Source organism: Cydia strobilella, chromosome 13 (assembly GCF_947568885.1).
Source record: "Cydia strobilella chromosome 13, ilCydStro3.1, whole genome shotgun sequence".
Classification (NCBI taxonomy): Eukaryota; Metazoa; Arthropoda; class Insecta; order Lepidoptera; family Tortricidae; genus Cydia; species Cydia strobilella.
The window spans coordinates 10,952,117-10,965,986 of NC_086053.1; the positions used below are offsets into that span (position 1 = coordinate 10,952,117).

A 13,870-nucleotide genomic window follows, 5' to 3' on the forward strand; every position below is an offset into this window, starting at 1 on the left:
TTGTGATTGTGAACTACGTTCCTCCCGCTCTCTTAAACTTTCGGTATTTCCTCACCGTTTTCTCTCTTCTTCCTTCACCGTACAAGCAATCCGCCTCTGGAATTCGCTCCCTCGGACGATCAGACAATCTCCAAGCAAGTTATCTTTTAAACGTATAATATACATAATAATATATATATTTAGTGTACTCATAGTCATAAGGTATAATTAAACGTATTATGGTAAATATTATGTAGAAATTTTACTTCGCTCAAAAGTTAAGTTTTTTTGTTTATTTCTCACTGCACCCACCATGACGCTTTTCTGATTTCCCCTATGGTTGACTGGTAATAGTGGCATTAAGTCCGCCTGTTGTACTCTTTTTTATGTGCAATACAGTTTAAAACAACTAATTACATAGATAAATAAGTACTTCCCGCGTGATGTTTAACAGCCACCGCGGCCTACGGGCGCTTGCAACTCTAGTGAAGTGTCTTTAGCGATAAGGCCGCCTGTTGTTTACTTCTGTCTTCATGTATAAATTAATTTGTGTTTCCATGTACATTTATTCTGAGGTTGTGCAATAAAGAGGATTTGTATTGTATTGTTTCACGTGCATTGCCAATTGCCAACCCTACAAGTTACAAGGATTCTCTATTCTCGTCTCGAGACAGAATGTTGTATTGTAGGTATCTGTAACTAATTAATTCTGGGATGTCACCATATCTAAACAGTCGTGCTTGGTCAGTTTCTGTTTAGTCCTCTATCTGTAGTATTTGGTAGTATTTTACGCTTTTGTGGCAGACGTGAGAGCCATAATTTCAGCATGTAAAAATTGTAAAGTTACTTATAATGACTTACATTATGTTGGTAAATCTAAATATTTTCTTTAAAAATAAACAATTCAAATATTCAAAGTTCTCGATTTTATTTACATTAATAATCATTTCCCTTATGACTATGTCCATGCAGAATTTGTACAGATTATATCCATACCATAAGATTTAAAAACATTCTGGGTGAAGCTAGTGGCGGAAGACTTAGTTTAATGCAATAAGTACTTATAGTAGGAATGTAGTTTAATGACAGGGCCGTAGGATTGTATCTTATTGTATCAAAGCAAAAACTGACCTAAATAACATAATCAGAAAAAAATAAAAATGCTTTCATTTGCATTTAAGACCAAAAACTTAATTTGATAACTACATAAAATTCACTACTATTTCTTAAAAGCTAGAGGACGGCAAAGGTTTTAATTTTCAATAAGTCAATCTTAATACTATTTACAAACACAAAAATGAGATCATATAATTTACAAAATGTTACAGACGAAATCGGTAATATTAAAAGATCCAAACAATTTTTCAAACACTAGCGCGATGTCCCAACATAAAATAACAATATTACCGAAAATCTAAATGCTGGAAATCTTAGTCACATAGATTGGGTAAAAAAGACATAAACATATAAGGCACTAAATTATGATGCACCTTTTCAGTCTTTTACTTTTACTAAACAACATCATTAAAGTCTTTTATTATATCACTAACAGCTGTCTAGTTTTCATCTTCAGTGTCAAGAGCATCAATTGGGAAGTTTGGATTTAAAATAGGACTTTTGCCATTGCTGCCATTAGGTGAAGTGGCTACAGAAGAGATTCCGACGAGGTTGTGTGTCAGGCTGTGGCGTCTCAGATCGCAGTTCCTCCTGAACACCTTCCCACACGAAGAGCAATTGTAAGGTTTTATGTCCGTGTGAGTGAGAAGGTGCGTCTTTAAATTCGATCGTTGATTAAAACTTCTGCTGCATACTGGACACTTGTGAGGCGATTCTTCCATATGTAAAATTTTATGGACCGCTAGTGTTCGCGACTGACAGAAACCTTTTCCGCATTCCAAACATTTAAACGGCTTTTCCTTCGAGTGTATGTACCTGTAAGAAATAAATAATAAATTAAACCACCATGAAAAAAAAATGAATGCCCAATTTACAAGCTACAAGGATAAGTACCTATTTAGTCAGGAGGGTATGAGAAAGGGACAATAAATATATCATGTCTGGGGGCGCCGAAACGTCGGCTTGCGTGTTCCGGACACCTCGTGGGAGAGGCGGGAAGCCTACAACTGCCCTCGGGATATTGGTAATAAATTGGCAAACCCTCTCATTTTTATTGACTGATGTTGTTCATTTACGTCAGCCGGCACATGCGATTTTAATACTTATCGGTATACGACTATCTGAAAATTGGGTTTTATATGACCATGTAACCACCAGTCTATAAATTCTCATTAATAATTTGATTTACAAAATTGCACAGCAGAAAGCATTAATTAAAACCATCCAAAACGCACGTAACTATGATTTTAAATTAAATTTAAACATACAAGATATAATTAACACGCGGAACAACGTGTAATCAATAACAACATAAAAAGATAAAACCAGCATTCGGCTCTCCGATTCGAGAAATCATCTCCGTATCGAATAAACAAACATACTCGAAGCGAGTAAATTACGACGTGTTCAAAGTAACGTAATACGTGTAATAATCGTTGGGATTAGTTAGATCGGCGACGATAAAGAGACGTTTCGAGATGGTGAATGAAAGAATAATTTCAATATTAAAACACGATATGATGACGGTGATTAGAGCGACCGGCGTTCGCGCAGTGGAGCGTGGAGCGACAGCGCGCCGGCGCATCGCGTTAGGCCTAACTCGATTTAACACGACAACTCTCTGATTAACTAAGCTCGCAATGCGTATTGATGGCTCGTGAACAACACCAAAATGGCTTTCAACATCCATAATGTACTCGCCTCGATCTCTTCACGTTGAGAAATAATAATGCACATCATTGAATGCCAAAATTGGCAGTATGAAAAATGATTCCCAAATTATCAAACGAGATAAAAATTAATTTAAGGTTATTTAAATTTTCAATCGACACAAAAAATACCAACGACCCGACACAAAAACTCGACTGTGTGCAACGTATATTTACTACAGTTTTTATTTTTTGTCGTCCATATTAATCCTCACGTCAAGATCGCCACGTGCTTTGTTCGGTCCCGTCGAAGGCCCGCTCCGGTCCATTATAATGTATCGTGTCAAGAGACACCGATTGAACATCGACAGGCGCAGGCGGCCGGGCCCGGGTTAACCCTCCGGCGTCTACACGAAATTTATTTTATTGCTACAGAGATACGGTGATTTGGGAGGAAATCGCCGAGACAGGTGTTAAAACTTCAACACCTTTAGCTCTTTTTGGGTGTGGATCGACCAGATAAGTAAAGAAATAGATTAACTGAGATTACGAGTTGTTGTTTGGATTATCTCATGTTTTATAGCGTATAAGATCTATGGGATGTTTGAAGTTGGGAATGCTTAAGTGCCGGGTGCTATTGGGTCGACAAAAATGTATGTTATTACATTCTTACCAAATACGTTGGCTTGGGATGATTATCAATTCAATTCCATTCAATGCATTTATTTCATGTAACCAAGACACATTTTATTAGTAACACAAACTAAGGGGTTATTATGCGCAAAGATTTCGAAGGAATGCGTAGGATAAGAAAAACAAAATGAGGAGGCGAAATTAAAACATTGGATCGTCAGAGATTAGCGGTGGTTTTGTGAAATAATTTACGAGCGTGACGGACGACTTGTCGATACCATCTGGCCGAGCCGTACTTAACCCTTTTTGTTTTATATGTGTTTCTTCAACGCCATTATTCAAAAGCTCCTAATAAGATTTCGCGTTGGAAATCGACAACCATAATGTTATACTGATATCTAAAATGGAGAATCGTGAATCTTTTAAAATATGCTATCGGTTTAAGAAAAGAGTTATGCATGACCTCACCAAATAAGAAGACACGTAAAATGGATGTTTGAAATAGTTTTCTTCCGTTATTGATGTAACGATAATTTTTTCATGCTTTATGAACGTGCAATCTAGTTATGACTTTTACATTTTATTACAAAGGTTATGTTATTAATGTTTAATACCTAGTTAACGATTTTTCTATAGTACATATAACATTCAGTATTTTTGTGATTAAATTGTGTAGTTTTACCTGTGATCTCTAAGGTGATCTTGCCGTCGGAAAGCTTTGCCGCAAATATCACAGGAATATGGCCGCTCATCTGTATGAGTTCTTTCATGTATCAACAAATTATATGATTTTGTGAATTGTCGATTGCAAAATTTGCAAATAAACTGCTTTTTTGTTCTAGGTCCGCTTCCAGTCGTCTTCTGCTTAGTTGATATATTGCTACCCGTTGAAGATGTTGAACTATTCGTTGATTTGGAGCTAGATGTGTTTGATGCTTGCGGTGACAAAGGTGCCTGAGACGGGCTTCCATTCATTTGTTGTTGATACATGGAATTCATTAAAAGGCTTGGATAGCCATTGTCTAAGCTCGACGATCCATAGCCATAGCTTTTTGATGTCGATTCCAAATGTTGTTCTAATGTGAAGTCATCTTCGTTGTCTAATAAAGCCAAGTCTTCTTCCACTTCTTCTGATAAGTCTACATCTTCAGCAGCTATAGCATCAGACAGTTGATAATCTTCAGGTGTTTTTGGGGAGAAATCCCGAGATGTATTTTCAGTAGCGTCAATTTCGCTTATCTTTGCGCTTGCCGTCGCTATCCTCAATATGTCCTGCTTGGACGTCGAATTGCTTTCAGAAGTATTAGGCTGAATTGTGCTACTTACAGATGATACTGTCGTTAAACGTTGTAAAGTCAAATAAGATTCCAATGCTTGTAAATTTAAAGCGGCCGCAGCTGCTGAGTTCGAAGGCAGCAAAGCGGCTTGTTGTAATGAATTCATCATAGCATTTTGCAAGGACAGGACAACACCTTGCAAAGATCTTTGTAGCATGTTTTCTTGTAACAACGCCGCTGATGCAATTGATAAGTTCAGATTCGTAGTTGTAGTTGTACTAGGGCTCTTACTTGTGTTGCTTTTCGTATCCGGCCGGGGTGACGGCGGGTCGACGGTTATAACGCTGTTCATGTCTGAGGAGCTCTTGCTGTCTTGTATCTGAAGATTGTTCTTGAGCTTGAGGATTGCGCTTTCGAGTGAGTTCAAGGTAGATTTGCTTGAACGCGACGAACTTTGCTCTTGCATGATTGTTAGTCAAAAATCATCGGTGGGTTGTAAATGCACGTGTTCGCGGGAGGGGCGCGGAGGGTGTCGCGTGCGCGTGCGTCGTTCCGAAGCGCGCGAGCGTGCGAGGCGGTCGTATGACGCGGCGCGACTGAGCCGGCGGGCAGCCGGCGACCGCCCCGCCCCCTCCCCTCGCATCCTCCCGCCTCACAAAAGCTCTCTATTTTAGGTAACTCTTTGTACGCAGTAATGGTCACCTCACGCTGCCCTAACGACAGACACGTCCATGAGAGCGCGTTGCGCCAGATTTGTTGTAACCCTTTCAAGTGTAATGAGATTCCAAATGGAATCGTCCCGTACCTGCGTGCGTAGGTATGGGAAAACAATGATCGTAGGCCATCGTTTTATGTTACAATGATCGTTGAGATAACACCAAACATTCAATCAGTTGAATGCATCAAATTATTCGCATTAAAGTCCAATTAATAATTTAGTGTGAGTAATTTATTAAACTACCGTCAAAAAATTATTAACTGCACAACATAACAGGTATTTCTAATTAATAAACAATTTTATAAAAAGTTAAAAGAAAGTACATTCATAAATTTCATAATCCAATGGTTGGTATCATATAAGTCACTCATTTATGATAAAGTTTTATGCTTGAGCGATGGATGTATCCATGAATTAATAGTGCCATAAAGACTCGAAAAATACTTTTACTCGAAAGTGGACTAACCAAATAAATACCAGTCAGCTTTATGTTTGCTCACAGTTTGTATTATTTTATTAACTTGTTTTGGAAATTTCTTAATAGGTACAAATCCGCTAAATAAATTCCTACCTTTATACATAGTTAAAAATTAAATGTAGGATAAACATGCATGCAAAATTTTAATGGCAATGGTAGTTTTATTTACAAATTTAAAATTAAACGTACTAATTATTTTTAAATTTATTAAGGTTATTTTTATTCTGACAAAAAAAAATTAAAAGAACACGAGGAATCGTAAGGACTGTCCAAAACAAACAACATTATTTGCTCGAAAAGGCTTGTTTATTATGTTTGTCCAATTATCAAGATATGTGTGTTTTGTGTCCGATTGACTGCAGCCAAAGACTTTATTCATCTCATACGGATAAGATGAATAAAGTCTAAGGAAAAAACGTGCCTCGGAAATGAAGAAAGTTTGATTCTCGCACAGATGGCGCTACCACCAATACCAACCTTTGGCCTATTCTCTGCTAGATGGCGTTGACGGTTTCTTTGTTACTTAACAATTTTAACACATATCTGTGAAAGACCATGGGTCAAATTCATATAACAATAATAAATATAAATAAAAAATCATTTATCCATATATATATAATACATTTTTTGATATTTTTATTTTTAGTTTTAATCGTGTGTCGATAGATAGCAGTAAATTTACTGTGACTACAAAATTTACTATGACAGTATCCCTCTATCCTAGATATTCTCTTTGACTGCTAATTTGATAGTATCGCGTAAAGTTTTCAGTTTGTAATGCAATAAGGATTGCACAAGGCAGTTACTGACTCAGTTGTTTTATTTTATGTGCAACTCTCACCATAACTTGGTACCTAACTAATCCTTTTAGTACTCGATGATGTATTTTGATCACTAATGGTGAACTGATGCAATAAGACATTACGGTTGTTTGATAGATATTAATGTATATTTTTAGGTACTCTAGTAGATTTTAATAAAGAATAATGTCAGCGTTTCAGAAAATACTTTAATTTACGCATATCATCCTGTGCTAAATCGCCAGAAGTTTAAAAAAAGATATTACAAAAAATTATACCTTCGTTTTCTATAGTTATTCGGATTGTGACTAAAGAATTTTAAGATTTTACAAAAAATAATGTGGAGCTAGTTGATCTAATATGTAAATCTCCGTTTTGTTTGTGAATTTAAAAGGTGGCTATTTAGCCATACCTATATAAATATTGAGATTTTTTTCCAGAGAAATAAATATAGATTAGGTAGTTAGAGTAATTAGGAGTATCATTAAGAAATAAAATAGGAAATTGAAGGTAAAATTGATTCGAAGTAATTTATTTGTTGTCTATACTCGAGTAGTCTAAAGGTACATCTAGTTAATAGTTTCTAAGGCATTTTGCAATTGAATCGTTGGAGTAGTGCCAATGGTGTCACGGGCCGTAAACAGAAACAAAAGGACCCATGCTCCAATAGAGCGTGACAGTTGCAACAATTGGCATGGGAAACTGGGAAAAGTTTATTTTGTGTAATTATTCCCTGGCTTATACAATACTTATTGCGGATATTGTTGCAATGTGTACAATGAGGTACATCTTTAATTCTCTCATATGTCTCCATCGTTTTTGTCCAAAATGCCGACTAGGTTAGGCTGTTAAATATGTATTATCTAATTTTGTGCCATACTCCTTAGCTAATTGTCCTTGTTCTTCTTGATTTCAGTAGTGCCCTCAACATGGTAGACCGTGATATAGGGATACGTCCGCCTTTGTACTCGTACATTGTATATATTTTTGTTCTTTTGTTGTGTTTGTATTATAATCTGTCTTATGCACAATAAAGTGTTTACATACATACATACATATCCTTCTAGGCATACTCAGTACCTACTTATTTTATTTATTTGTGGACAATATGTTAGTCTACTTTTTAAAATACATATTATTGTATCTATTAATACATTCCGTAAGTTTGTCTATTTAGGTTTCCACTCATCTACTCCAAAGCTTAATAGGGCTAAGTTCGCCTTTGTACCTCAATTTCTGTAAATTTTATATCAACCTGTGCTCTTAACTACTACTACTTTGCTGATTTCTCGTTAGTTCGCAACACAATGGAACCTTAAGCTAGCACACATTGAGAAGTTTGAATCAAGCGGTTTTGCACCGCCAGAAGCCGGAGAATGCTTAATTGCTTATAAATAATGTGATAAGACGTTTTATCTGTAAGGGCCCTAAATGATTATTCAAAAACTTGGCGTATGGTACCGTCCCCAATGTTACAACACACGATGGACCCTCAAAGCGCTGACACCCGTTGACAAGCTCGATGTGGGCTGCATTAGAGGCACGAGCGGTTCTCACGCCGGCACTGCCCGGAGGCACTGTGCGCGCACGACTCTCAACAGATATAAAATTAATTTATCTATACCGTGGTGTTACTATGTTTCAAAGGGGATAGAGACAGGTCACTTCAGTCTTTTTGTGTATGTATAGAAATACCATATAATGTGGGTTTCTTTCGAAGGTTAGATAACAAATAAATAAATAATAACGGGGATCGCTGATTGTGCACAACAGGTTTCCTTTTTTTCAAATTAGAACTGCAAGATAGGTCATGAAGTTCAAAATAATGACTACCTATATATTCAGCTTTTATTGAAACGATGGCGTGAAATACCTTCCTGTTTCCTATACCGTGATGCAGACAATGACAATTTATTAAGCGTGCATAACGAATGATGAAAAATTAATTGTAAGCACACAATCGTTCCTTAAATAACACAATGATATACTTACTAAGTATTCAAGGAAAACTCCGTTAAAAATAAGTACTTAAAGAGAAAAGCATGATTCACGTGACGTAGCAGATTCTTAAGCCTGACCATATAATTCTTGTCTTGGAAAACAAATCGTCACTTGCAAGGTAGGTATCAGGTACACACAATTTAGAGATCGGAGACTCATGTCACCAAGTTGCATGTCACACTTCATGTTTACAAAAACCAATAAAATATAGAATATAGGTACTAGTCTCTGGAAAAACATAACAAGTGGCTAACCTAATCGAACAGTTCTGACCGTTTTAGCTTTCTCCACGCTATCGCGTGATTTACGAACTCGCCAAACTCGCCCGTGTTTTTCGATAGAGTTCAGTACAGTTAACTGATGCTGTCATATCTTAGAAAACATAGGCTTTACGACCTATTAAATGACGGTAAACGATTATGGCTCTATAAATACACAGCGGGTATAAGACATTTATTTTTAAAATTATTTGCAGAATTGGAAATAAAAGCTAATGAAATCGTTTTGATGCCAGTTTACCCGTCTGTCATAGATTACCTACTTTTAAATAGAATGGTCAATGAAATAGGTATCACCTTTTAAATATAAGATTGGAAACAAAACCGTTAAACTAGCTACTATAACCTACGGCGAGATCCTGACTTAGGGGGAAGTCCCGTAACCATGGACGGCATATAGTGCCGGACACATGTAGCAACTAACAACTTGAACGCATGCAATATAAGGACAAGGAAAAATTGCGCGGGGGGACGGGACGGTACCAATGTCGAGAAACGGGATGCGCATTGCTTGTGACTTGTGACACGCGCAGCGACTGTGGGAGCGTTTTTGTAGGGAGGGCGCTGCGTCGCATAAGTTTCGGGTGAATGTGTTTATCTTTAATAAACTCACTAAACTATAAAAGTTTTTTATATAATTGAAATAGTGGAGATACACAATTAATAATTGTAATGATAGCTTATTCCTCGGTAACGAACACGGTAGTAGTCCCTCAATAGCGAACAGAAAATATGTTGTTTTGTTATATATAAATATATGTTTCAAATAGAAGAACTTTTCGGAAACGAAGGTGTGAAAGAAGTGAAAATTTGATGTATAAAGGAAAGCAAGCTAACAATATAAAAAGTAAAGAAAAATATGAAGCTAAGGAAAAACTAAATAAACAAGTGAAGAGCGAAGTTTAAAAAGGAGGAAAAACAGCAGCCATTGGTTGAAGCAGCCCGTAGTAGGTTTAGACTATGACGAAGCCTGGATACAGTGCTCCAGTTGCCAGTTGGCGCAGGAAGCCAGTGCTTGTCATTCCAGAATATTCAGAAGATTATATTTGTGATGTTTTTAAACCGTCCGGTGCCAGGGGTTCGAAATGAATTCCATCCGGTATTGGGTGCCTCTTGCAAAGAAGAGTTTTTTTTTCACTAAATTTTTCTTCAACTATAAAACTCCCGTGAGACTCAAACATATTAAATTATTTTAAAGCGGGTCACTAACGTATTATTAAGTCAAATAGCTCGACATGTTTCGATCCAATTTACGAGGACCGTCTTCACGGAGCAACGACACGTCTTCACTGGTCCAGGGCGCGCCTTGTACCGTGTAAGTTTACTTTTCGTTTTTGAATTAGTGTATGTAGAAGTTGCATTTGTGTTATTTAATTTTGATTCTAAAGTTTGTTGACTAAAGTAATTAATAAATAAAGATACATTTATTAATATACTTTTTTTATTTTCTTCAAAATGGCTTAGGTTTCCGCCACTGGGGGACTTCCCCCTAAGTCAAACAAAAGGCTTAAGATGGGATTTCCTAATGTGCTCCTCTCAAAACCTATACAGGAAAATTTAATAACTGTCCCACTGCTGAGAAGGAGACCTTTTCTAGACAGTATAACCATTTTTTTCCACTTTGTACATCTCATGTACCTATAACAAATACGTGCACCAAATTCAAAAATACTACACTTGTAGTACAGCAAGACATACGTGCTTTGTCTACAACTTCAGAGAGGCCCCTCACCTCTAATAGGTGTCATACTTCACAGATAGCAACCGAAATTATCCGCTTAATCATAACGAGGTAGAACATTACGGCCCACGCGCCGATCTTCCTCCGCATAAAACTGTACGTAAACTATAATGCATGCGATAGAGATGAGTTAGATGCCGGTCTAAGTAATAGCTGAGTAGCGGTTATACATATTACAGAGGGTACAACATTACAAGTTACAAACTATGAGTCCATATATGGTAATGTTTTGGTTTTTAAGAGTTGCTATTTCGATGGGACACATCATCGTAATATCAACTATTACTAAGAATAATGACATCTTACATACTTAGTTACTATTTAAAAGATTTCCAAGATATAATTATAACCAAGTGAAAGCGAAAGCATGGAGAATAGATGATTTGGAAAACATTAACGTTAAGTTTACTTAATATTGTCTTCGATTACCGCGATAGCTACTCATGAAATATGTATGTATTTCGTTAAGTTTACTTACTCAAACATTTATTCTTATATGTACAAAGTTCACTCTGTCAAGCTATACAAAACTGTCCATTATCCTCTATTTTTAAGGCACAAGTCATCCACAGAGACTCCACTCTCCATGCCAGTTGGTTTTAATCTTCATTTTGATTCAAGATTTACCGGTTCGGTCATTCTCTTACGTAACGTTACGTACTTTTGAGAAATCTTCTTGTATTCAGTGCGCTATAATTTCTCCCTTGTGAAAAGAAAACAACCGCAACCAATTGTCGCTTCATCTTATGCCTCGTTTACATGTTATGCAACAAGTCAAGCGTGCATGACCGACTCGCACGTGCACTTGATAGACAATTTGCATCAACGTCCACGATATGACGCCTTAAACTCCGATACCGTAAGTGCTAAACTTTGTAATCAAGTTATTTGTAGCCGCCGAAGAGTTATCTGTTTGAATGTTGCTGTGAATATAGAGGTCGGGAAATGTGAGTGATCGTCTGGCTTAGAATGTCTTGTACAAATATCTTAGTGTTGCATTGTCTATTTTGTAGTTGAAGAAAATCATAGACAATGTCTTCATCAGCCATATTATTTTCATAGACTATTGCGATTACAATTTTATGCGTTTTGTTACAATCTAGGTAATATCAATATCACATTTCTACTTAATCTATTTAATCTATAAGTATCTTTAGTATTGACTGGTATTGCTATGTGGTATTGCTGGAGACTACTTTAGGTACTTACATGGTAAAGATATTTAAAATAAAATAATATGATCATCCAAATTCTCACTTTGCTCAAGGCAGGTTTGGCAAAATCTTGACCTCCGACCTGTTTTAGATTTAATTTATAGCCCAAACCGGTTTCAGTATCTCAGCCCTTCGATTCCCGATTTATGGGTCGAAACTCCGTCGATATCTTAAGCGTCATCTTCCTTACACTCACTCGGTCAGTAAGAGATGTTAGATATCGAATTGAAAGTTGAGTAACGATTATTTTTGGTGCTCTTGAGCATCTAAAATATTTATTAGGAGATTTTATAGAACCGGTCAGCTGCACTGGGAACTATATGATTTAGTCATTGGGTTTGTAAGTAATACTCGGCAAACTGATTAGGAACTAACATAATCTCTCAACGGTGACCTAAAATTGAGCAAATTTTTACTCTTACATTTGTACATGGGCACTGTAATAAGGATTGTAAGAGACAGGAAAGAATAACACTTAACTAATTTTCCGAAAATCTTCAAAAGTATTATTTTTATTTTTATTTATTTAATGGAATATAATGAAGATTTTAGAATTGAATAAATATTAAAATAAATTAAGTTACTGATATAATTTTACTTATAGTTAAGTTCACTCACTCTCACTTATAGTTAAGTGAGAGTTTGACGTTAGCTTCATAATCTGGTTAGGTATGTATATACAAACTATACAATATTACCAGCAGAACAAGCATTTTGTTGGTAAAAGGTCACATGATCACTCGAGAAGAGCTTTACTATAATATCTATCACATATTGGTGTTAGTATATCATGTTTCAATGTTTCCTCAAGGATCTCTGTAGGATCTAGTTACACATATTTAAGCCCTTCGCGCGACTGATCGGAGACGACACGGCTATAATGTTTTATGGGCCCGCGCAATGTTTTACGATTGTCACATTTAATTACTTCATTGGCCGCAATTAATGTTTGGTGGAAAGCGATTTTTTACATTTTACTGCCGCATTTGAGTAAATAAAATGTTTAATCAGCCTGTTTGTTTTTTACCACACACGATCTTGGAATAGTGATGGTGTAATTACTGCTGTATCGATACTGCAACTCAACCGTCAATTTTTTTGCTGGTGGTTCTTCCTTAGAGTGTAGTTATTTAGAAGAAGTAACATGATTTGATTTTCTTCCAATTTCCTTCCAGCAAAATTTTATTTCTTCTTTCCCTAGTCACAAACTGTAATGAATACGAAAGATAGATATAACTCCGTAATAGATGGATACAGTCTAAGGAAAAAACGTGCCTCGAAAATCAAGAAAATTTGATTCTCGATCAGAGGGCGCTACTAGCTTTGGCCTACTGTCGTATAGATGGCGTTGACGGTTTCGTTTTTATTTAACAATTTTAACGCATATCAGTGAAAGAACATGGGTCAAAATCATAAAAATAATTAATGCAAATAAAAAAATCATTTATCCATATTGAAATACATTTTATCGTATTTTTATAAATCTTCATTTTTAGTTTTAAAGTGTGTCGATAGATGGCAGTGAATTTACTGTGGTTACAAAATTTACTATGACAGTACCGCTCTATCTTATTATATTCTCTTTCTGAATACGCACTTAAGTTTTTCTTATTCACTCAGCAGCATAACTTAATTGCAGGTGAATGATGAGGTTTAATTGTTTATAGACCGATTCAAAGAGGCACATGGGATAAGGGTACTTTGATATTACCCAGCCTATTTTCTACACCTACAATAGTCAAATAATGACATTGTATGACAATAATTCTTCTTAAATGGACGCATAACGCATACTCCATGCATTTGTGTCGGCACGTGCGTTGACTCGACCAACGTTGATATATCGATAACTACGTCCGTTAATGGCCCAATCGATATCCGTTATCGATTTATGACAATCACTGTGTGCATTATTATAAAATTATGATTATCTACTAAAGAGTCCGTCACTTACAAATATATTTATGTAAAAAAATTAACATACCT

General features: G+C 36.1%; 1 protein-coding gene across 1 annotated transcript; it reads right to left on the reverse strand.

Moving 5' to 3' along the window:
• Window positions 1–1,009: 1,009 nt before the first annotated feature.
• LOC134746619 (protein sister of odd and bowel) lies at window positions 1,010–5,366 on the reverse strand. The gene is made up of 2 exons (XM_063681049.1): window positions 4,060–5,366; window positions 1,010–1,911 (listed from the first exon to the last, which is right to left on the reverse strand). Exons 1-2 carry the CDS (start codon window positions 5,118–5,120, stop codon window positions 1,536–1,538), a joined length of 1,437 nt encoding a protein of 478 aa, XP_063537119.1. The 5' UTR covers window positions 5,121–5,366; the 3' UTR covers window positions 1,010–1,535.
• Between the last annotated feature and the right edge of the window lie 8,504 nt (window positions 5,367–13,870).

Excerpts from the sequence above, each read along its gene's own strand:
- LOC134746619 (XM_063681049.1), bottom strand. The coding sequence starts at position 5,120 with ATGCAAGAGCAAAGTTCGTCGCGTTCAAGCAAATCTACCTTGAACTCA. Across the intron at positions 1,912-4,059 it reads GATCACCTTAGAGATCACAG|GTACATACACTCGAAGGAAA; the intron begins GTAAAACTACAC and ends TATTTCTTACAG.